General features: G+C 35.8%; 1 protein-coding gene across 2 annotated transcripts in view; it reads left to right on the forward strand.

Annotated features, from left to right (window-relative positions):
- LOC127622686 (sucrase-isomaltase, intestinal-like) overlaps positions 1-26,222 on the forward strand; it is a 51,773-nt gene that overhangs the window by 16,654 nt on the left and 8,897 nt on the right. The window contains exons 17-41 of one of the 2 annotated variants that reach the window (XM_052096713.1): positions 342-458; positions 937-1,091; positions 1,668-1,752; positions 3,424-3,480; positions 4,670-4,794; positions 5,395-5,483; positions 5,749-5,798; positions 6,259-6,432; positions 7,503-7,646; positions 8,365-8,544; positions 9,479-9,682; positions 9,933-10,087; positions 10,475-10,643; positions 13,773-13,869; positions 15,707-15,819; positions 16,138-16,263; positions 16,720-16,851; positions 18,114-18,233; positions 18,462-18,524; positions 19,528-19,644; positions 19,966-20,056; positions 20,537-20,675; positions 20,816-20,949; positions 22,068-22,102; positions 22,337-22,453. In XM_052096713.1, the coding sequence (XP_051952673.1) occupies positions 342-458; positions 937-1,091; positions 1,668-1,752; positions 3,424-3,480; positions 4,670-4,794; positions 5,395-5,483; positions 5,749-5,798; positions 6,259-6,432; positions 7,503-7,646; positions 8,365-8,544; positions 9,479-9,682; positions 9,933-10,087; positions 10,475-10,643; positions 13,773-13,869; positions 15,707-15,819; positions 16,138-16,263; positions 16,720-16,851; positions 18,114-18,233; positions 18,462-18,524; positions 19,528-19,644; positions 19,966-20,056; positions 20,537-20,675; positions 20,816-20,949; positions 22,068-22,102; positions 22,337-22,453 (2,988 nt within the window). The remainder of the gene's footprint in view (positions 1-341; positions 459-936; positions 1,092-1,667; positions 1,753-3,423; positions 3,481-4,669; positions 4,795-5,394; positions 5,484-5,748; positions 5,799-6,258; positions 6,433-7,502; positions 7,647-8,364; positions 8,545-9,478; positions 9,683-9,932; positions 10,088-10,474; positions 10,644-13,772; positions 13,870-15,706; positions 15,820-16,137; positions 16,264-16,719; positions 16,852-18,113; positions 18,234-18,461; positions 18,525-19,527; positions 19,645-19,965; positions 20,057-20,536; positions 20,676-20,815; positions 20,950-22,067; positions 22,103-22,336; positions 22,454-26,222) is intronic. The other variant, XM_052096714.1, reaches the window with a different exon arrangement.

The following is a 26,222-nucleotide window of genomic DNA, read 5'->3' on the forward strand; positions in this document are numbered from 1 at the left end:
AAGAAGCACCACTTTTACAGGTTTAGAGACCCATATATATAATCATTGTGGACAGCATAACTCAGATAATTTGGTCTTGAAGAATTGGATGAGAAATGTAATTTCATATCCAAATCTTTAATTTTTGATTAGAGACTTTAGTATCTTTCCAAATCAGCAAGCATGGTTTAAGACTTGTTGAAATCAGGCATGTGAGATTATTGGGGCCTGTCTCTCAGAAGAAACATCTTAGAAGCAGGAGACTCCAACAAGCAAAAGTTTCCAATTAATCTCGTTGTATAGGAGAAAACATTTCTCAATGTCATGAATTGTTTTTTTATGTTTGTTTGTTTTTTTGACAGATTGGTGCCGATATCTGTGGCTTTTTCGACGACTCACCAGAGGAGCTGTGCAGACGTTGGATGCAAGTCGGCGCATTTTACCCCTTTAGCCGAAATCACAACGCACAAAATTACAAAGTACGATCTTCCCTTTAAATACCACTAAACATTCAACCTTAGTCTACAAAACCACTTCCTTTGCTACGTGTTTCTAGACCAACAACAGCGCTCTGAATTACAAATGTCCTCTCTCTTTAAATGCTATTTGTATAAGATTTATTTCCCTAATCATTATTGTGAGATTGGCATGAGAGAAGCAATCAGACCTCCGGAGCGAGGGTTTGAGAGGGCGAATGAGAATGAATGGAAAATGATATTCTTGGTGAAATTAGATGAATAAGATTTGACCTTTTAGTTGGAGAGTAATCATTCCGCGCCTGTCTCCGGGACCGATGGCTCTCCACCATGATGAACATATTATCAGTATCCACAGAGTAAAATCTATTTCTCTTTCTGCCTTTCCAGCAGTACCATCGTTCTCTCTTTCCTCTTCAACTTGTCTGCCTCTTCATTTATCCATACCTGGCTAGTTTAATTTATGTTTCTCTCCTAACAGCCCCAGGATCCTGCCTCATACGGAGCAGACTCCCTGTTGGTGCAGACCTCCAAGCATTACCTAAACATCCGATACACTCTTTTGCCATACCTCTACACTCTCTTCTATAAGGCCCACGTCAACGGAGAGACTGTAGCGCGTCCCATTATGCATGAGTGAGTCTTTAACTATATGCTAACAGCAGTGTCTGAGTGACACAACAATGTCTTCTGTTCGTAGATTAATGTGGGCCATTATTTTTTTTTTACCTTAAAGGGATAGTACTCACAAAAAGTAAAATTCTGTCATCATTTACTCATCCTCATGGATTTGGTTTATAATTGTCATTAGTGGGGGAACTGGGCAGACTCACTACTCAATCAAAATACTATTTTTTACAAACTACTGTATACTGTAGTAAGATTTGACAGGGATACTGATATATGAATAATATATTTGGGAATTGTTCAGGAATCAGACTACATTGGTTGTGCGATTTGTCGCATGCTAATAATTCAATAGCGGTGTTACAGTGTCGCTAAATGGTAGCCCCAGAAACACCGCATATTTTAATATGGTGTAGGCACCGCATTGACAGTAGAAATGCACGTTTGAGAACTGTTAACGGAACCAAAAGTCATGAAAATCATTTGGTTAAAATATTTTTTTAATAGTGAAACCAGTTCTCGATTCCCAAAACCTAGTGATATTTAAATATTGCTTTAGAAGGTGTTTTTATTCCTACTTTGCAGGTTCTATTCTGACAGTGCAACCTGGACAGTGGACAGGCAGTTCTTGTGGGGAGCTCATCTCCTAATCACGCCTGTGTTGGATCCTGTGAGTGCCCACACACACACACACACACACACACACACACACACACATATGTTTGTGCAGCTATCCTTATGAGGACTCTCCATAGACAGAAAGATTTTTATACTGTACAAACTATAGATTTTATCACCGATCCCTCACAAAAAACATGTTTAGTATGTTTTCTAAGCGATATGAATTATGGGGACTCTAGAAATGTTCTCATAAACCACATCTATAGCATAATACCCTTGTAATTACCAGTTTGTAACCTAAAAAATGTCCTCGTAAACCACATAAACATGCTCGCTCACTCACTCACTCACTCACTCACTCATTCTATGTTGTAGGACTTCTTGTATGCGTGTACTGGTGACCTCCTCTGGGACAAATGAGAGAAAGATGGGACTTTGTATCTTTTTTCTGCTCTTTTCATTTCCATCCCTTCTTTTCTCTCTTTCTAATGAGATTGTTGACCTCATTATGAAGAAATTAGAACAGAATATAGATTGGTGTCATATGAAAATGGGTGATAAATTGTTTGAACAGTCTAATGTGGCTTTTCATATTTTATCATGAAATTGGCTCTTGCTGTTCAAAGAGTGCCCCACGAGAACAGAGAAATGCCTGTTTTGCGAAGATTTGATGCACATGCATCAACAGGACTGTGCATCGGGGTTATTGAAGTCTTTAGAGAGCTGCCTGTGATGTAAAGACTTCAATCACCAGTAAAATCCATATGCATCAGCCACATGAAAATGAGGATAATTACTGGACCTGGAAGTTGTTATGGTGCTAAAATAAGTTGCAAGAAAGAGGGTGGAGGGGGGGACAGTTGTTTTTCATTACGCTACTTTACCTTAATGACACTTGGCATCTAACTTGCAGATCAGTTGAACTTTGATCTTCACTCCGTGGGTTTTGACTGGGAAAATCTACTTGTGCCTTTACATTTTTTTGTCGCCTTTTTTAAGTGTTTCAGTATTCTCGCTCATTTTGGTCCTTGCAATTAAAGAGCACAAGTATGTTAATTAGCTTTAAAGGGTGAGAGAGAAAGCCACTACTGTGTGTGGCATCAGGACAGCTTTTATTATTAATCCATACACATTATACAGTAACATTTGACATATTCATTATGCAGCTGACTTAGAATGAATAAGTTACTTACTGTATTCAGAGACATTTTAGAAGTAGTACATTGTTTTTATTCTAATTTCCATTTTAGAAACAGTCAGTACATGCAGCGATGGTGGCGAGATGGGGAGTCACACTTGGCAGCGGATTGTGCACACTGTTTTTTGTATTTTGTTAGGTTGATATGAATATCATATTTGAGTGACAGCATCTGAAGTGTGTAGTGGGTTTTTCCCTCGGGCAAAGGGATGAATCATCCTTTCCTTTGGTTCGTTTGCTGTTTCTCTTTCTGTTAGCTTCTTTTATTTTCTCTCCAAGATCTCCTGTCACTTTTTATCTCTGAGTCTTTTCTCTGCTGTAGGCTTGAAAAAGCCATAAGTGGAGAACCACATATCCCAAATCACCACCCATTAGTTCATTAGTTTAATGAATAATGCTCATTATTAAATCATCAAAATAATGGCTGTCATTACGGTTCACTTTTTACAATGTGTGAATATACACAGATAAGCATTTATATGTTTAACACAACAGATTTGTCCTGTTTTCTTATTGCTTCAGGGTGTAGACACAGTGAAAGCCTATATCCCAGACGCCATCTGGTACGATTTCGAGACGGTAAGACCATACTCTTGCACATGTTTGTAATTTTCAAACCTCTTAGATAAGATAGCATTCAGCATTTTTGTAATTTGCCTGATTTGGACTCTATAAAATATTGTTTTGGATTGTAAAACAGTGTGTTTATATTATTTGATTTGTGTTTTATTATTATTATTATTATTACTTTTTTAACCAACGGTAGGAGTTTTTGCTTAAGCCTCTCTAGTGTCCGGGTGGTACGGTGCTGTAAGAGCCAGATTAAATCCCAATGATCAGATCTGTGATGAGATCAGGCCCTTGTCCTGGTGGCCACCTACAGATGCTCATGTCCATGTATTGTGCATTTCAAAACATGCCAGTTAGAGAAGCTGTGAATGGCATGGCAGGTCTTGAGTTGACCCCAGCAAGTTTGATAGAGAACTTGATGAGATCTGAAATGATGTCCGGATAAAGCAGAGACTCAATGTGCCCCTCGCTGCCTCTGCACTGACCTAGTCACACAGTCAGAAAAATGGGGTAGAGTTTAGATAGATAGAGAGAGAGTGAGAGAGAGAGAGAGAGAGAGAGAGAGAGAGAGAGAGAGAGAGAGAGAGAGAGAGAGAGAGAGAGAGAGAGAGACTGGTAAAGCAGGCATTTTTTGATTCTGGGATTCGTTGCGTATTCTATTATGTAGTTGAAAATATGACATGAACTTATCACACAAAGTCATAAGTGTCCAATTGGGACTTCTCTGTTTTTGTTTTTTGTTTTTGATCACATAACAACAGAATGGCTACCAGCATGTGCGTTAAACCACATGACTTTGATTTGATAGATAAATGTGTTTAAAATATTTTAACAATATTTTACAAAAAAAAAAATTCAATATTTACAATTAAAAAAAAATAATAATAATAAAAGATTATTCCATCCGAATTCCCAAAAAATAAAAAAAATAAAAATATTCAAGGATTTCAGCTTTTAATGAGACTTTACTGAGTAATGATGGTGAGACCACAATGATGGTAATGATGGTGAAACCACCCAAAAAAATAAAAAAAGTATTTTTGAATATCTTAATATATCTGGACACCAAAATAAATTAAATAATAATAATACATAAATACATAAATAAATAAATATATATATATATATATATTCCTCAGTATAAAACGTAGAAAAAGGCTAAATATATATTTACAATGTTGTTTTTGTTTGTTTTAAGGAGATGAAAATTACAGAACGCAAGCAAACTGTTGACATGCACCTGCCTTCTGATAAACTTGGATTACACCTGAGAGGCGGAGCTATTCTACCAATCCAAAGACCAGATGTCACCACTACATACAGGTATTGTAACTTCTAAAAACTCTTAAAACACGCTTGCCTGTGATTCAAACAAATGTTTTTTGTTTATTAATTTTTTCTTAGAAGTAGTCATTACTATCTCATTCCTGATCATCTGCATGAGGTTGAAATTTCAATTTAACATTAGGAAGAAATAAGACAATGCTTTATTCAGGCAAATTATTTGAATTTCCCTTTATGCTCCCTAGGGGTTTCTATATTTTTTTGTGTCCCATTAATGTAAATGACTCAATCACCCACAGAAATTGAACTGTACTGTATCGCTGTATGCATCTTTTGGGGTATATGTGCATTCAGTGTAGGGATAATGCATACACAAACACATGTACATGGTGGGGTACTTGTTATTTAAAATTCAACTTTCTTTGCTGTACGGTGGGTTCCTGCAACATTTTCTTCAAAACAAGAATCCCATCTGAACTTCAAAGGCTCTGTTTTCTGCCTACACTTTAGTTTCTAGTAAAAGAAAAGTTGAGAGCTTGTGTAATGTAAGTGTGTGTGTGTGTGTGTGTGTGTGTGTGTGTGTGTGTGTGTGTGTGTGTGTGTGTGTGTGTGTGTGTGTGTGTGTGTGTTTACCCTCAGTCGACGTCATCCCATGGGACTGATCATCGCTCTCGATGACAACAAGAGTGCATCAGGCGAGCTATTTTGGGACGATGGAGATTCTAGAGGTATATTTTAAATGGATTTGCCATTAATTAAAAGTTCAGTTGTTTTTTTTGTCAAGCAAAATCATAGAGACACAAATCAAACTGAAATATATTCTGTATATATTTATATATATATATATATATATATATATATATATATATATATATATATATAAAAATTTTATTTATTTTTTTCACTCTATATTGCTACTTATATCCAATTGTTCTTGAGAAAAACTGATTTCTATTGCATGTGTCTCTAATAACTTTGTTTTCACTCTCTTAGATACTGTTGAGTCCGGCAACCACATTCATTACCAGTTTTCTGTGGTTAATGTACGTCTGCACAATGGCACTTAATCTTGTTTCGAGATGATATTAAAGGAATAGTTCACCCAAAAATGCTGTTATGTTTTATAGTAATATAAACTTTAACAAAGGAGATTATCAGTGAATAACAACACAAAATTTGGTCTGTCCTTACAAAACTATAAAAAAAAACTATGATATGGCTTCAGAGTTATTGGAATGTAGTGCATGAGAGTTATGGACAAATTTAGTGTTTCTTTTACTGTAAAACTGCTTTTTTTAGAGCTTGGGTGCTGTGCTCAGTCACTAATAACTGGTGTAATGGAAAAGATCTACATAAAGATTATTCACATCTATATATATTCAATATTTCCTTTTGTGCTTCACAGACAAAAGAACAGCATAAAACACAAATTGTGCACATTTTCTACTAAAGCTACATGTGAGATTAATCTGTAGTGATATCTGATTATCTCTGCTGCATTAGGGTGTTCTGTCAATCCACGTTGCTCACAATGGTTACAGTGATCCAAACAACTTGAAGTTTGAGAACATCACAGTCATGGGAATGGACGGATATCCCGCTGTCGTGCTTTTGTCAGATGGAACCACTTCTACTGCACTGGATGAGTCCAAAATACACTACGATCCCATCAAGCAGGTAATAATCATAGTGTTGGAGTATTAAAGGGGAACAAGGTAATAGTTTCAAGATATTGCTTTTCCAAAGAGAAATCTGCTCTCATTTACAGCCCAGTCTCATAATGGAAACATCATTTTAGCATCATTTTCTCATGCACCACCAAAACGCTCCCTCAACCTCATTTCAGAGGATTCTGTATATCCTCAGTCATCGAATGTATGAAGTATGCAGAATACAGAAGTAGCTAGAATAGAACAATAATAGATCTTAATCAGAGTAGACAGCACATTTATTTTGATGCAAATGTCAGATGGCTAATTCTAACACTTGACCCAGCCCATTAGCGCATTGCATGCACAGTATCACTAAACCCATTATGCCTAGACTTAGCGCATACTTCATCAGAAATACCAAAACTTCTTGGCCATGACCATTGACATTAGCAAAATGGCTAAAATATCTTACAGCATCTTTGATCTTATACTTTAGTTAAAAGCAAATCACATCCAAAGAGATTCAAATGCTTTACAGAGTCTTACACAATGTATTATCTCACTTTATGTTTGCAGAACTTTTTCTTTGAAGTCAAAGATGAAAAAGTCACCCCCAATGATACAATTAGTAGGACTATGAGCCTGTCATACAAACTATGCCCAGAAATCGGAGGCCTACTTTAGTTTAATACAGAGAAGGTTCCCTAGGGTACCAGTAGAGGCCCTGTCATTCCAACTGAATGTCCAGGCATGCTCACAAAACAGTGATGGAATTTGTCAGGACCCTCAAAAGCATGCACATACTCAGTCACACTCACATTAGGCTATGATGAAGGGTGCTGCTTTCTCCTCAAGGTCTTGGAATGTCAACGTGACATTCAGACCTTGCTCTTAAACTACACGTAGCGCATTAATGTCAGTTGCTTTGAGTTATTGCACATCTGCAAAGGCACTTCACAAAAGCATTTGCCATTTGTCATTTTTGCCATTTGCATCCTTTAACTAGCTCATCCAAGGTATCAATGGCATCTCGGGGGTGCTTAAGTGAATACACCTGCTTCCGCTTTGTGTGAAATAAATCTTTGGTGTTGCCAGGTGATGTATTTGAGGGGTCTGGAATTGGAGCTTGGGAAGGACTACACCATCAGCTGGGAGGTCAAAGAGTTGGGCCGCTTCGATTGCCACCCTGAGGAGAACAGCAATGAGGCCAAATGCAAAGCCCGTGGATGTATCTGGCAGGTCAGAGAGAGAGAGAGATTGAGAGACAGTTTTCAATATTCAACACTGCTGATTTTAAAGAGACTGTTTGATTTATATATATACCGACAAAGGCAGATTTTTTTTATTTTACTTATTACTTGAGATATACAGTGGCCAAAAAAAAAAATAAAAATAAATAAATATCTTTAACAGAAAATAATTTAACAGAAAATCAAACCAAATGTTTATTCAAAAATTTGAATTACATCCACTAAAAATCACTGTGGCAGGGTGGATGGCAGGGCCGGGTCGTGATCATACACACCCGGTCCCTTATCAGGCTAATTAAGCCTCTGAGAGGGATAAAGGCCGATGACAGACGGTGGTGCGACGAGAGAGAGATAATTTACAGACATGTTCGTCAAGTGTGTGTTTGTCTTTTAAGTTTATCATTAAAACTAGTATTTATATTGTCAAGCGGGTTCTCGCCTCCTCCTTTCCATTGATCCCTTTACAATCACCTTGAGACCACTTGCTTAAAAGTCATTGCAGAAAACGTTCTCAGTTAGTCCTAAAAACAGTCTCTAGCATCATGTGTTTGCAGTTGCCACTTAGTTTGATATTTTGGTCATACAATGCAATGACATTCTGACACACATTTTCAAATCCTTTTTTTGGGCCATTATTCAACAAATGAGCTCTCTTTAAATTATTTTTAATTAAATGTAAAATATTTACATATATTTTCTATGTTTAGCCTTCAGATATTCCTAAAGAGCCCTGGTGTTATTACCCCGAGAACCATGGCAACATCGCCAGAAACCTGGTTCAGACAGAGAGTGGCGGGAATTTAGCTCCAGACTCGGGCCGCTTCGATTGCTACCCTGAGGACAACAGCGATGAGGCCAAATGCAAAGCCCGTGGATGTATCTGGCAGGTCAGAGAGAGAGAGAGAGAGAGAGAGATTGAGAGACAGTGTTCAATATTCAACACTGCTGATTTTAAAGAGACTGTTTGATTTATATCTATACCGACAAAGACAGAAAAGTTTATGGTTGAAAATTCTTATGTTTATCACGTTTTTTTTTTCGTTTTCTTTTTTAATTATTTCTTGAGATATACAGTGGCCAAAAAAAAAAAAAAAAGTTGATAGACATTGAAGCTACAATAACCTATTTTCTTTGCCTAATTTAACAGAAAATCAAACCAAATGTCTTTATTCAAAAATGTAATAATTTTTTTTTTTTATTGACAATAAATTAACAAAATTAATTTTAACAAAATTACATTACAATAAAATTAAAAAGTAAATACAATAATCAAATAAATAAATTAAATGTTGATTATTATTTAATTAGCAAAATGTTACTTTAAGGTTTTATTTGTTAACTTAAATACATTATTTATCATGAAAGCACAATGAGCAATAGTTTTAACAGGATTTATTCATCATGATTAATGTTACTTTAAAAAAAAAACACAATTGTTCATTGTTTGTTCATGTTAGATTAGAATGCATTAAATAATGTTTACATAAACAACTTTTAGTTGAACATTAACTAAGATTAATACGTATTAAAAAAGTAGTTCAAGGACACCCGTTTGAAACTGAATTTCTTACATCCACTAAAAATCACCTTGAGACCACTTGCTTAAAAGTCATTGCAGAAAACTTTCTCAGTTAGTCCTAAAAACAATCTCAAGCATCATTTGTTTGCAGTTGCCACTTAGTTTGATATTTTGGTCATACAATGCAATGACATTCTGACACACATTTTCAAATCCTTTTTTTGGGCCATTATTCCACAAATGAGCTCTCTTTACAAATAAAAATAAAATGTCAAATATTTATATATATTTTCTATGTTTAGCCTTCAGATATTCCTAAAGAGCCCTGGTGTTATTACCCCGAGAACTACGGCTACATCGCCAGCAACCTGGTTCAGACAGAGAGTGGCTGGACTTTAGATCTAGACCGCAATCCCGATTTTCCTAGTCCACGTTCTCTGTCACCAGACATCAACAAGCTCCGTGTGGAAATTACATACCTTTCCGGCCACAGCCTGCGTTGGAAGGTACGTTTTTCAAGATAAATAAATGATGTGATGTAAATATGAAGATTAAATATACAATAAATATATGATTAAGAATGAGAAACATCATTTTAATTATTTTGTTCTACTTATGTTAATAACCCTATAATCATTAGATAGATGTTTGGGGCTCTGCTAAGTACTATATGTGAGTAGAATGTGAGGAAGGTGTTAAATGGTTATTACTGAGAACTATAGAGCCTGTTGGGTGACCTTGGCCCTATTCCTCCAGATCTTTGACCCAGTCAATAAACGCTACGAGGTCCCGATTCCCATCACCCTGCCAGCCACACCAGAGACAAGTGAAGCCAATAGGCTTTACACGGTCCAAATCAGTGAACAGCCGTTTGGGATCCAGGTGATCAGAAAGAGCACAGGAGAAACAATGTGAGTACACCTTTGATGGGAACATTAACATTTGAAAATGATGACTTTAAGGTTTTTACAACAATAAAATCACAGTTTGTGGCTTCTTAATATAAGAAGACCAATTCAAACCTCTGGCAAACCTTTCTTTAATGTTGGTGTATATTTGCACAAGATCATAATTTTACATGCAAGTAAGCTGCATGGTAAACTGTGTTTGCTACAAATAAATTGTTTAGTGAGATTTATTTTTTTATTTTTTTTAAGATAAAAAAAGTTTTAAAGTGTGTTTGTTCTTTTATTCTTTTGTGTTTTTCTTTTGTTTGATGCTTTATTTATTTGAGCACCAAATAAATTATATGATCTTGAGTGTTCTCAACATCTCTCACTCTCTGTCACTCTTTCCAGATGGGACTCTGCTGTGCCAGGTTTCACGTTCTCCGACTTGTTCATCCAGATTTCCACTCGTCTACCCTCAAACTATGTCTTCGGTTTTGGTGAAACAGAGCACTTAACCTACAAACATGACCTCAACTTTCACACATACGGCCTGTTTGCAAAGGACCAGCCTCCTGGAGTGAGTGAAATATTCACTGGTGATATTTTACAACCCTTTGTGGGCAATCTGTCATTTTACACATAACTTCACATTTGGCCCTTGTTTACAGTTGGCCCTCGATAAGGGCCAATGAACGTGGTAATCACAGTAACTTAAACTAACATAACTTGTAACATATATTATTATTATTATTGTTATTTTGTTATTAAGATTTTTTTGCAACGCTTCAGTATTTTCATGACAGTTATGCCCCTCCCCTAAATCCTCATAGTATTTCTGACAGTGTTTTTATTATTATTGCAAATAATAATAATAATAATAATACAATTTATAATAATAACAAATACCATCATGTATTTTTGTATTTATACCTTACTAATGTACTTTACAATCAAAAGAATATGTCATTACTTTTATTTGCATTAATACTTATGATAGTTAAGCCCCTCCCCAAATTATTATTATTAGTGATAAAAAAAAAGAATAAAATAGATATTTTAGTACATAGTCTGATGTAGTATACTCTTGCAATTAGTACTCAAATAAATTTGTAAACAATTGCAATAAGATATCCTTATTTTTTCACGATACAATGTTTTCACATCATACAGTGGGCAACAGTGATTTGAGGGGTGTGGTTCTGAATTGTCATGAAAATAATGTCACAATTCCCAAAAAATTATGGTCCTAAAAATCTAAATTTTCTTTATTTGAAATACAATTTCTTATTTCTTCTTATTTCTTTTTTTTTCCCCCTTGTGAGATTCATCCACTCATTGATTATCATTAATTTTATTTATAATTGTTTTCAGTTATTCTTTCTATATCATTTTCATGCATTTAAATTTTTTTTTATGTTATTCACATATTTTCACACCAGTCATGACTGGTATGGACTGTATGTTTTGGTAAAAAAGCAGAGGTCTTTGTGCGGTGGCTGTATGTACTGTATAGGCAAAATGAAGATAGACTGATGACAGGTTATATCTGCTTGGGATTACTCAACCAGAAGAAAGGTGTTAAATTCATATGGCAGTTGTCTCTGTGCTCAGATTATAATTTCACAAACATTTCCACAAGGGTTTATTCTAACCCCCTAAACCTTAGTATTACATTTCTTCAATTAATTAATTCCAAATTGCTATACAGACTATTTAAAATGTTATTTTCAGATAATTGCAGTCTTAGAGGCTGTTCACGTGAACACGTTTTTGCATCCGTCTGCGCATTTCTTAAATAGTTTTTCTATGTAAATATGCACTAGCCGGACATCTTTTGATTGTTGCGCTGTGTGTTTTTGTATTTTCAGTGTTTGAACTTTTAAAACACATCTCAAATCACCTGTGCTCTGTTCTGCTGCGCAGCATTTAGCTTCTTTTAGCGCACAGGCACGTTCGATGTGAACGGCCCTTTGGGTGCGCCATCTATTTATGTTTTAGCGGTCCAAGCACCAAAGCTGCTGGAACCCTTTTGTATTTGTACTAATTGTTCTTTTTTTCTTTTTCTGCCCTAAAAGTGTTTGGGCATCAGGTACCATAAGTCATAGAGACCTCAAACTTGGTCAGTGTTTCCCCTATATGTATTCAGGAGCGGCGCTGGGCCGCTGCTAAATTATGAGCACCACTATTATATATTGACATTTCATATGCATTTCATTTATATCCATGATGCAACATAACACTTGCCAGCACCAGTCAGTTGCTCACTTATACTGCGTGCAGTTAAATGGGACACCTGTATGAAGCGAAAGAGACCCCACCAAATATACGCATGCATTCACATTGATGTCATCGTATAGCAGGCCATGAAAGGTTTGCCAGGGCGTACACATGCACAACAGATAAGCAATGATACCACTTCTAATGGAAATGTTTTACTCTGATAACTTATTTGGCAAAGGAAGTAGAAATATAGGTTGCTACCAAATCCAGTGCTGGTGCCACCATCTGTAGAGCTTGTTGGCACCATTTTTTATTGGTGTTTATGTTGAACAAAAATAGTAAAAGTGATTTTTTGAGTGCTTCAGGTGTCAAAACCTCCCAGTGAATAATAGACTCATGAATAACACATCTATAATGATTCTAAGGTCATTTTAAGCTATTACTCCACCGATGTGCGTAAATACGGGTCTGGCCTTGCAGGCTCATGTACGCGTGCATAACAACTATATGCACAAAATCTTTTCTTTCATTTTTTAATTTATTTATTAAAAAAAAAAAATAATGTATGTGCTTTGACCCTGATAATTGCTTTTTGTCGCTTTTTTGTGAATTTAAACCGTGATTTTTTTTTTAAAGAATTTTAAGAATATTTCTTGTATCTGCTGTTGATATTTCATATTTGCATACTCAGTAGTGATTGGTCTTCTTTCTTAGATCTATTTGCATACCGAATTGCAATTCTGCCTTTTCTTTCAACTATTTGACCATTTATAGCTCTGTTTATAATATTATAACTCTGTGTTAGTTCTCGTGCAAAGCTGACAGGACAAAATGCTTTAGGCCTTTAGATTTTATGATGATGCAGACAGTGTTTTATATACACAGAACCTTAAACTAAAATGTAACTGTACTTAAAACTTTAGCACCAATTTTTACTGCCTTGCAAGTAGTGTTTTTCCTGCAGGAAATCTAGTTTTAGTTGCTTTTCATATTAAAGTCTTTCAAATAAAGGCCTGTATGGAAACTTAGCTTGACAACACAAAGATAAAAAGAAAATGTATATTTCCAGAATTTACTTTGCTTCATATATAAATAGAAAAAATAAGGTTTTGGTCTCTGATTGGTTTCAATGCTCCTCAAAATGATATAGAAGAAAGTGACTCTCTTGAGTGTTTTATTTTTATTTATTTTTTTAAATGACACAAACAATGTATTTGGCTGTCAGTCACCCGTACTTAACACACTAACGACTTTTTTGTCTGACTTAATGAATGATACAATGCCCCGAGATAGAGAAGGATAAGAGTGTGCTACATTTAGAATGAGAAAACGAGATGTAATTAGGTTAATTAAAACAGAGAGAAGGGATTTGCAGAGTTAAGCCAAATAAAAATATCTGCTTAACACTTAATTGTGTTTTTAACGCTGAGGACAAATTAAATGTTTGAACATCACAAACTCAAACTCTCTTCCTCTCTTTCTGTAGTATAAGTTGAACAGTTATGGTGTCCATCCCTTCTACATGGGTCTAGAGAAATCAAAAGATGCTCATGGTGTCTTCCTGTTCAATAGCAATGCTATGGGTGAGTACAAAAACAAACTCAACAGCACACAAACACTAAACATTTGTTTTCTGTTTGTATTTACTAATGTCTCAGAAACATACAGTACTTTACGGAAGTATGTGAAACACATTCAAATTAGTTTCATGCATTTTTAATATTGGAACATGCAAGTATGTTGCTTACTGGCAGCAGTGTTGTCAGCAGTCTTAAGTTAATGGTTAGAGTGGCCGCTATTTAACAGAGGCAAGAGGCTGTCATTGTGCTTTTGTGCGAGGAACTGTTCTGCTTATTCCAGGACTTTCTTCTGAATTGCTTACACAAAATGGTAAAGCTAAAGAGTATTTTTTAAAAGAGTTTTGCTCCCAGAAAGTGTTTTGCATTCAACTCCTAACAAACACATTTGAAAAAACATTTAATTAAAACTTACATTAAAAAAATGTACATTAAAACACACAACAGTTATAATAAATTTACTCGGGATAAAATGTAAAACTTAAAGCAGTGCCACTTCAGTTCGAATGCAGATGTCTTTAAGAATAAACCACATACAAACAGACTCAGAAATGGACAAGGAAGCGTGGATGGTGCATGTACTCATTTGATTTACATTTTTCTTTCGGATTTATGCATTTCAATGTATCAAATGGAATTGAGTAATCTTTAACAAATTAACTAAAAAAAAACGTAGATAATGAAAATAAAATTATAGATATTTTTTTTTAAATATTACAAAATTCAATAGAATGGAAATCTGTTATGGAAATGAAATAAAGAAATCTTAAATAAATATTATACATTTTAGCGCAAATCTTAAAAAAAAAATCATATTTTTTTATTTGATTTTTTTTTGTGTATAGAAGGGCTTCGGAACATTCTCTTTCTAGAGCGCATTTGATTGGATGAAAAATTGTATGCAAGCAAGGTGAGTCATCAATATTTTTGGTCTGTTCGGTCAGGAAAGGAAGAATGTAAATATTAAATATGTATTGCTGTTAAAAGTTAGTTTAATAATGGATTTCATGAAACCTGTCAAGAAAATTAAGCCTATTTTTAATATAATTAAAGATGTTTTGTATTGTGGCATTATTTTCATAATAATTAAGTACACCCTGATTCTCATATCCATAATAATAATAATAATCTGTAATGTGCTACTTAAATTGTAAAGTAATAATACGTCATGATAATATTTTTTGTATTTAATTCATGCTTATATAATCAAATATATATATATATATATATATATATATATATATATATATATATATATATATATATATTATAGGATTACAGTATTTTTAGACTAAAAAGCAGTAAGGCGAATTTAATAAAAATCAGCATTGTGAATATTGGAAATCACATAAATAAAGAAAGAAAGAAAGAAAGAAAGAAAGAATTTTGGTAATAGTTATGTGGGGGGAAATGTGCTTAATTGTAATTAAAATAATGAAATCGTGCAAACCAATCTTAATAAACTTTACATGAGATATTTTTCTTTATGGAAAATATAATTGAACAATAAATAAATATAATTACAGTATATAATAAAATTTTTCTTTAGATTTTAGGGTGAAATGTGATTTTTCTTAAAAACAGACTAAAAGCAACAAAACTCTTTCAAAAGTATCTCAAAAGTCTTTTAGACCTAAACATTATCATTAACTGTGCCCAGTGTACTCTCAGATAGTAATGGACCAACATAAATGTCTCAGAACAATGTAAGAAGGGGTCCATTAACTATTGCCGTTAAATGTAAGTGGTTAAAAAAGATGCACAACGACCGACTCATTGAGTCTCAGAGAAAATGTCATGGATGATGTCATAATCAGGGGCTTTTTTGTTGTTTTGCTCTTAGATGTGACCTTCCAGCCTACTCCTGCTTTGACCTACCGCACCCTTGGAGGAATCCTGGACTTCTACATGATACTGGGACCCACTCCAGAAGCTGTAGTCCAGCAGTACACTGAGGTGAGTGTGTGCACGCGTACTTGCGTATGTGTGTGTCATTCCTGGCTTGATGAGGTTTAGCAGCTGGAGTTTCTCTGCCTCATTGCCCACAGAATACTCAAAGTTAAACACACACACATGAGATAGCATTCATAAACTTGCATGCATGAATTAAATACAAAAATATTTATCTTAAGGAAGCCTGCTTGTCACATAGACAGAAAGGGCTATTTGATTCTCTTAAGCCACTTTAATATTTACGTTCATGATAAATCTTCTACAATGTATTCATACAAAATGTAAAACTTTTTCTCTTGGTTTGTGCATAATGTCTGACAGATTATTGGCCGGCCAGTTCTTCCAGCCTATTGGACGCTTGGATTCCAGCTTTGTCGTTATGGCTACGCCAACGATCAGGAGATTGCAGATCTTTACAGCCAAATGAAAGCCGCTAATATTCCTTATGTAAGCAATCTCAATTCACCGTTCAGTGTGTGTCTGAGTATGTATTTATGTGAGTCTCTTTGAATGCAACAATAAACACATTAAGCCTGTTATGCTGCTCATACACTTATGCAACCCTTATTGACCTATACAACTTGCATTAGAACATCAGGAGTATTTCACTTCTCACTCTAAATATTTCAACCAGTAACTTCATAGTCAGGTGCAACTTGCTTAGATGACAACAAAAGTCATCCATCTGTTCCGTACTGCCGTATCTGTGCTAGCAGTGAGTCTTTTCATAAGAAAAAAAATGACATCATGATAATTTTATTCTTTTTGCGTTCGCTTTCTGTTTCTGTTTCTGTTGTAAACCCATTCAGAAAAATGACTACTTTTAAAGAGTACTTTAAACTTTGTTTAGTCCACTGTTACATTACTGAATGAGTTTAACATGTGACCTTTGATCCCGTAAAGGATGTGCAATATGCAGACATTGACTACATGGAGAGACAAATGGATTTTACCCTGGACAAAGAAAACTTCATTGGACTTCCTGCTCTTGTGGACCGCATGCGGGGCGAGGGAATGCGTTTCATCTTCATTTTGGTACAAACACTCCTCCTTTATCGATTACTCTTGCGAAACAAAGTTAACGTTCCCATAACGTGGTAATGGATGTTTAACTGTAATGAGAGCAAAGCTCATTCTGGAAATATAAAACGATACGAGAGACTTTTATTCAATAATTGAATGAAGTCTGACTATCAGCATAAAGTCTGGTCTGCTCTGCTGCTTATTCTTATATATATATATATATATATATATATATATATATATATATATATATATATATATATATTACATTGTTGTGGCAGATGAGTAAAAAATGGACAAGACAATACAAAATGTGTGTTTAAAAAGCAAAATATTGTTTATTTCCATATTATTGAACTAAGCCTATCATTGGCCTATCCAAAGCAATCCATTTTGCAACTGAATTCTTCAGTCTGTCTGACATGAATTTATTAAAAATACTTTTATAAGGACGTGCCAATGTACACATGTCACACGCATGCTTCTGGAGCATCTCACTTTGGTTGCATCACATCATAAACACAGCTTTTTAGGTCACTGTGTCCATTTAAACATAGTTTGAAACTTCAAAAAACACATCTCGAGATTCCTGCATTCAGAATTGCTTACTGCCGTTTCCTGGTACTTCAAGGCTGAATTGCTATGATGTATGAATATTGCGTATTTCGGTACAGGAACAGGATTACTCCCATTCATTGTGCAAAAATATTTATCTTAAGGAAGCCTGCTTGTCACATAGACAGAAAGGCTATTTGATTCTCTTAAGCCACTGTAATTTTTATGCTCATGAAAATCTTCTAAAATGTATTCACACAAAATGTAAAACCTTTTCTCTTGGTTTGTGCATAATGAATAATTGTGCATGACATGATTAAGTGAATTAATTGTGTTTAACACACTATATTTTATATAATTTATCTCACTGAATTAACACGTTAAATCAACAGCCATAGTAAAAAGTACAGTAAAGTACAGATTATTTCCCAGACACAATTCTGAAAGCAAGGCTGATGTTCTGTTTGTGGATATCTAGACTAGACTAAGGTTTGGCAAATAGAGTGGTTCGTTTTACTTCAAAAGTGTAGGTAACATGTAAACAACAAGAAAGTGTTTACCATTGTTCTGTGCAATATGCATTAATCTATCATTGAGCGGACTGTGTCTAGATCTGATGTAACGTAGTACTTTATAGGTTAATGCATTTGGATTGATGTGGCAAGATTGTATTGTGTGTCCTGACTGAGTTATATGCCTTTTTTGTTTGTGTGCTTAAGGACCCAGCTATAGCGGCCAATGAAACCAAAGATTCTTACCCTGCATTCAAAAACGGAATAGAGCAAGACGTTTTCATCAAATGGCCTCCAGAGCTTAGCAGTGACATTGTCTGGGGCAAGGTATGAAAAAAAAAAAACACAAAAAGGAAGCGAAAGCTAAACATTTACTCATTTTGTGCCAATATCTAAAACACAATGTGGCCCCAAATTGGAAGCTGTTAGGGAGGACCAACTCCCTATTAATACTAATTATATAATTATGATGTAACCATCTGTGGCACCAGTCAGTTCTATTTTAAAGTAATCTGAATCACAGAAAATGTTGCTGATATTTCTGTCTTTCCCTAGGTGTGGCCTGACTATCCCAATATTACGGTAGACAATTCGTTGGACTGGGATACTCAAGTGCAGGTATGCTTCTCTCTCTCTCAAATAGTGGCAAATATTATTTGCACCCCAACACTGGTGCAAGTAATGGTAGATACACATTGCACCCTGGTGACAATAGTTTCAGATACTATTTGCACCCATATTTAAATACTAACATACAGTATGGTCATTGCTACAGTGTGTTTATTGTGTTTATTTAAAGTCCCACAGACAAACTACATTAACTCTAAATCTAACCTTGACCTTACCTTTGAAAAAATAACCTTGGTTTCGGGCTGGAACGAGTGCAACCGACAGACAGAATCACTGTGATGAAATCAACATTTATTTACATTTTTATCTATTATTTCATGTAGTATTAAAGGAAATATTAAGAGTGGAAACAGGAAATCGGATGGGAAAAGTGTTGGACAAAGCGCAGATTTGAACCATGGTCGCTAAGACAACTGCACGCATTCGCAAACCGTCTTTACACCCCACCCCACTGCAGCAACCTCTACTGATTTGTTTTTCATATATTTCTGTGGTTCCACCAGACTAATGTTGTCCAAATAGCTGCCCTGTGGCAGATGCTATTTACACGCTGAATTATATTTAACTGGACATCCGGTTATTGGGAGTCATCTTTCCAACTTTTCGTATCACTCTGTGATCTCTACAAGTAAGCTATTAAAATAGTTTAAACTCAAATCAATATTCCATGTCCATTTGTTTATTTATTTGGGAGGGAGAAGTGTAATATGTAGGAAAATCTACAGTCAGTCAGTCATTATCTCAAAATGAACCCCTTCAAGGTGATACAAGACCTCTCCACTCTACGGAAGGGACCTGATCACCCTGCCAGTGATTTTTGCGATACTGACCGACTGATTGTACCTTTTCCCATGTATCAGCCAAACAGTACATGGCAGACACTACTGTATAAGACGTAGTGTGCACTAATTAGCATGCAGTAATTTTGCTTGACTAGGTCAGTTTTAATCATCTTTGTGTTTGTATGTCAATATTTCATTTCTGTTTGTAGCTATTCAGATCTTTCGTGGCATTCCCTGATTTCTTCAAGACAAGTACTGCAAAGTGGTGGCAAAATGAGATAAAAGAGTTTTACAACAATGTCGCAAAGTTTGACGGCCTTTGGATTGTGAGTTTTTTTTAATTTTCTACGTTAGAATAAAGTCATGCAAAATGTGTGTAATTTGACAACATTTGTCTTCACATTACATGTATCAGTGGTTATTTATTTATCTAATTATTTATTTGTGCATTTTTAACTTTAAAAGTGTTTGGATCTTTAATTTAAATTATGTTTTTCTTATTCTATGGGATTTTATGTACTGTAATTTGTGTTATTGGCATGTGGTGTTCTGTGCGCTGTGAGAAGTCAAATATACATTTCCATAGTAGTGGACAATAAATTGGATGATAACTTTGACCTTTGGGATTGTGATTTGTTGTCCTTTAGGACATGAATGAGCCGGCCAGTTTTGTGCATGGTACCGTCGGAGAGCAATGTCTTGGTGATTCCAATCTGGAAAATCCTCCATACATGCCTCGTAAGTTCAATACTAATGTCAATTGTTGGCAACGTTTCATTTTGTAACCAGTCCTGATCGACCTACTCGGAGCATCAGCTGGCATGGGAGGTGGGCGCACTAACTAGGAGGCTAACGGCCACTGCCTCTAGCGTCAGTCACTAGTGCACCTCTTGAGGCCAGGGGAGTGAGGTTTACACATACAGCACAGCTACCACATACCAGCTGACTCCCGTTACACTGAGGCTGCCATGTATATACTTGGATGGCGAGATTTTACAACAGCAATGATCAAATTCTTCCAGATAAAGTCTCTAAAAATATTTTGCCACTATGACCAATGGATTTGTGCATATTTGATTCTGAAAAATACTCTGAAAACAGAGTAACAGATCAGAAAACTCTACTAGGGCTTCATCAAAATATATCTAAGCTTTACAGGATATTGCATTCGGTTTTCCAAGCAGATTGTCTTGATGTGTTTGTGTGATCTATTCTCAGCATTGGAGTCCAAACACAAAGGTCTGAACCACAAGACTATTTGCATGAACAGTCAGCATATCCTCGCTGATGGCACACGAGTCAGACATTATGATGTCCACAACATGTATGGCTGGTCTCACACCAAACCCACTTATGAGTGAGTTTTCTGTCCCTTTGTCTCCATATTCGAACCACTGGAAGCTAATACAGTTCTCATTGCCTATAGATTGTATAGTAAATGATTGGTTGTCTTTGAATGCTGTTTTGAGTCTTGGTGTGTTTGTGTTTATGTCACAGTGCTCTCCATAGTGTTACCGGGAATAGAGGTGTCGTAATCACCCGTTCCACGTACCCATCCAGTGGCCAGTGGGCGGGACATTGGCTGGGAGACAACTATTCCAGCTGGGACCAACTTTTCAAGTCTATCATAGGTATGGGAGTATTTAGTCATTAGTAGCAATGGGAATTATCGGTGTTTAATCATTCTGGTGCTGATTCTGATTCCAATTCCTCGAAACGATCCCAGTTCCTTAATGATTACATTAACCATTGTCTTAGTACTTTTGAGGAAAAAATATTTGGAAAAAAAAAATCGAATTCTACACATAGTCATATGAACAACTGAAGTGCCTGAATAAAGTCTCACAAGCCTTAAGTTTAAGATTACATAACACAATAATTACCAATCAAAAGAACCACCTTATTTGAGTCATTTGAACTAGATTAGACTAGACGCATTGTGTGTTTAGTGCTGTAGATTCAAATGAACCATCTCACTAGAGTAATTTGTTTGGGAAATGGGACAGCACTGGTCGCGCTGGAGATACATGTTATAGATACACGCTGTAGATACATGCTGTATATTCGAAAGAACCAGACCTCTAGAGACTTTCATTTGGGAATCAGACTGAACTGATAGCGCTATATGTTTCGTAACCAATTCATTAAAGTTATTTTTTCGGGAAATGGGGCGACACTGTTCAAGCTTTATGATTCTTGCTGCATATTCGTAAGAACCGGCTCATAAGAGTCATTCATTTTTTTTAATAAAAGTTTTTAAAAACATTCTGTTCCCAACCATAGTCATTAGTGTGTAACAGACATTAATGATACCTCAAATTCAGACCTAAGCTCAAGATTTTTACCTGTTGACAATAAAATGTACGGAAACCGATAGAATCAAATTGAGGGAAAGACCCTAGGCATACCTAAGGGACCAGAATATCATAGACTTGGGGGTGAGCTCTTTTGACTTGGGCCAGTAAACAACTACCTAGCATCCACTTAGAACACGCTAGCAACCACAAAGCAATACTTCCAAAACATCCTTGCATCAAGGTAGGGAGTTTTGCACAAACAAGAAGTACTCACATTTTCTGATGAAAATGTAAAAATCGAATTAGTCCTTTTCTTTTATGTTTAATCCAGAGCCTCCATAAAATCATGGTCTGTCTGCATGAGATAAAGAAATGTGGACAATTAAGTATATCAAGCAACTCTCTCTCTCTCTCTCTCTCTCTCTCTCTCTCTCTCTCTCTCTGTCTGTCAGGCATGATGGAGTTTAGCATTTTTGGCATCTCCTACGTAAGTGCCTCTCTCGTCCTACCGCAGCTATTGATTTTTCATTAGTTCTTTATTTCCAATCAAACAATGTTTTTTAGTTCAGTTGGGTGCATTACAGTAGCACACACCCATTACACTGATTCTACAGTTCATTTATTAATGTTTTGAAGTTGGCTCTAATGTCCCTTCTTAAAAAAAAAGATCTCTAATTGAGTCTCGCTCACTCTGTCTCTCGCTATGACGCTTGTGTTCCAGACCGGTGCTGATATTTGTGGCTTCTTCAACCCTGCCGAATACGAGATGTGCTTACGTTGGATGCAGCTTGGAGCTTTCTACCCATACTCCAGAAACCACAATAGCATAAACAATCCAGTAAGATCTCACACACATAAATTTGACTTGAATAGTTGATTTTGTGTTTTTATGTCAAGAAAAAATATTGCCCTAATAAAGGAGAAAAATACCAGGGGTTAAGTATTGCCCTGTAATAAAGTCATATTTCTGACACAGACATTTGGTCTGACAGAAAACTGATGTGTACACAAACTGGACAGACATGTTGAGTCATTGTTCAACAGAGAGCGTGAAATGGTCCTTTAATTGAGAAAAATATGGTGTTAAGCCTCGATTATCACTGACAGTTTGTAATAGGCTTCAAAATAGAGAGTGAAAGGTCACTATGGACAGCCATGACAACTTCCTTGGTAAACATTTATTTCTGAATGGCACTTTATATATACTGTAAGTGATGTTTTAATGGAATGGAAGAAAGTGTCTCTGTTTCCTGATAGATGTTAATGACAAATAGGTGTCTGAAATATCAAACTTGTCCTTGTGTTGCCCTAGACTCTGTAAATGGCAATACAAAACATGTGACCTCAAGCCACAGTCAGTCTTCTATTTCACCAATCAGAAGACTCTGAGGAGTTTTATGCCTGTCAATCATTTTGCATGTTCACAGAGCATACCCATATATGGGCAGCAGGAAGCTGAGAGCTACAGTTCTCGTTTTGTAGTTTGAGAAAGCTATTTTTACAATCATTGCTTTTGACAACCAACATCATAATACCAAAGTCTGGTGGAAGAATGGCTAACATTGCTTACAGCGAATTTAAGATAACTTGAACGTTGTATTTAAAGAGACAGTACTGAGTAGTCCATCATAACAGGCTTTCACTGAGCTTTTGCAAGTCTGTTTGGCCGCAAAACATGGGGTGCCATTGAAAATGGGCCCCCACACAGGGTGCTGACTAATATACAGGCTCAGTAGACAGGTGGGCTGTCAGGTATTCACTCTGGCACTTGTTTAAAATGTGACCTTTACAACCGCTGGGACCTGTCACAAAAATCCAATACGCCCGGGGAGTGAGTGGGATCGATGCGGCATGGGGAAAATTCTGCACTGAGGGGATGTGGCAGCTCTGCTGCTAACTGATAGATTTGGGGGGTATAATTAAATGTTTAAAGTAATCCAGACCCCTTTTGTGTTTCAGTCATTTAAAAACGACTTTTCTAATGTGTGATTAAACAAAGAACTGAACCAACAGGAATCGAGTTTAGTGTGAGTGGGTTTATGTGCCAGGCTTATTCAAAAAAAACATGATTGAATAAGCAGGATTCTTTTTGCCATTTATTTCATGAGTTGGAACCTATCCTGATTGGTTTTTCCCGGGGAACACACTGATAAAATGCGCTATAAGTTGCAAAACATCTACCAAATAAAAAATGGAAACCTTGTGGGGATCCAATCTAAATCAAGTAAAATCATGGAAAGAGATTTTCATGAAGTTGTTCATGTTGTAGAACAATTTCATGTTCTCGATATGAAATTGAAGTTGTAGAAACATGTTAGAAATCCCAGAAGGTTCTAAGGTGTGGTAGTTATGTGTGAGCAATGCCCCATAAATTCAAATAGAAAATATGGACACATTGCTGGAAAAAAATGGCTAACAAACATGCTTTTAAATGGCATTTTACTAACAGTGAATGGAATTCAGATTAAGGATTTAAAATTCAAATTTTAAGACAAAAGTGCGAAGTAGAGATTGCAAGACAACATAACTGAATATTTATTTATTTTTTGCATTGATTCTGCCAAGTCATTCACCTGCACCAATCTGGATGTGCCCTCTGCCAGGCTCAATGATAGTTCCAAAAAGAAAGTGTCCTCTGCTTGCCTCTACCCCTGTGCCCAGATGCGTTTATCCCTGCATGTCCCCTTGGTGATGTAATTACCCTGCCAACATGGCATTAGCTTTAATGTGGCTACGCAGTCAAATGGAATGTCATCCAGAGTGAAGGGACAAAGGATGGAGGGCATCAAGAAGCCCAGAATTACAGACAAAAAGAGAGAGATAGATAGAAAGAGAGTAAATGAGAAGCAGAGACATTTAAAGGAGTCAAATTGTACTTGATCTTTTGAGATAAAAGAGATTGATGCAGAGTACTATGACTGCATACTATAACTTTCAGACCTTAATATTTAAATTTATATAAAAAATAGATTTATTCAAAGTAAACTAAATGAGTGTCACATTCTGAACTACTGAAACTTTCTAAAGTCAAATGAATCATGTGTTCAATACGTGTAATGTGTATCCAAAGATGAGATTCACACAATTTATTTGTCATTGAATTATGTCTCTTTTTACACCCTTTCTGTTCTTTGCAGTCAGTTGTTGATTGACACACACACACACACACACACACACACACACACACACACACACACACACACACACACACACACACACACACACACACACACACACGTTGGTCTACCTATCATTATGAGGACTTTCCATAGACATAATGACTTTTATACTGTACAAACTATATATTCCCCTTACCCTAACCCTCACAGAAAACTTTCTGCATTTTTAAAATTTCAATAAAACATTGTTTAGTATGATGTTTAAGCGATTTAAATTATTTGGACACTACAAATGTCTTCATAAATCACATTTATAGCATAATAACCTTGTAATTACCAGTTTGTAACTTAATTGTCCTCGTAAATCACATAAACATACACACACACACACACACACACACACACACACACACACACACACACACACATATATACACATTCAGACACACACATAAAACATTTAATTTTCTTCATCTTCCAATTATTGGTTAAACACAGCTCCTCTGAGATTATATTAAAATGTATTAAATATATTCAACATTCTACTTACCATCTGTTTGTTAGTTTGCATCAAGTCAGACATGATCTTATCATCCTTTTAATAATGGCTCAATAATTAATGTAACATTAGTATTAATGTTTTTTACATTTGCAGTCAAACGTGTACCAAACTGCCCTGCAACTTATTTTGGAAAATAAATCTGAATCGTTCTATATAATAAAAAAAATAAATTTGACTACACAGGGCTAAAAAGAATTTAGAGCTGAAAATAAATGAATATGCTTCACCCCTTGGCGTTACCTCTTTGAAAGACTGCAAAGTTCTTGTTTTCTTGCCTTGTAATGAAGTGAAGGCTTTGATTGGGTGTCAAAGCCTTGTTTCTGGCTATGCCACTGCTGTGAGATGCTCGCTGAACTGCTGCTATTTTTAAAGAGACAGTACAGTTTTAGTACATGTCCCCGGTATAAAAAGTAACAGCATTAGCTGAGAATTTATTTCATAATTAAAATGGACTAGAATTTACTCAAATGAATTTGAATAAAATCTCAATCGAATCGAGAGTGTGTGAATCGGAATCTAATTGAATAGGGAAATCTGTATCAATACCGAGCCCTGGTGTGTATGTTCATTACAAGGCAAGAAAACAAGAACTTTGCAGTCTTTCAAAGAGGTAATGTGTTGACAACAGATGAACTGAAGTTGAAAAATGCCACCTTATTTGCTCTAATTCAAAACTTCACTTCAATGCCAGCTGCCGGAAGAGAGATAGACCTTCTGCAGAGAGAGCAATGAGTCTTACACCGTTACTAGCTTCCAAGTTCGCTGGAGGCACGCGGGTGTTTCTCCATCACCCCGTGTCGTATGCTAATGGAGTCAGAGGCCAGTACATTTGGAATAATTTGGCTTTTTGTCTGAGAGCAGCAGTTAACTCTAACAGGTTGATGATTTAGTCCATTCAAACACATTAACGCCATGATATTAGCATT

The sequence above is a fragment of the Xyrauchen texanus genome, chromosome 29, assembly GCF_025860055.1.
Source record: "Xyrauchen texanus isolate HMW12.3.18 chromosome 29, RBS_HiC_50CHRs, whole genome shotgun sequence".
Lineage (NCBI taxonomy): Eukaryota > Metazoa > Chordata > Actinopteri > Cypriniformes > Catostomidae > Xyrauchen > Xyrauchen texanus.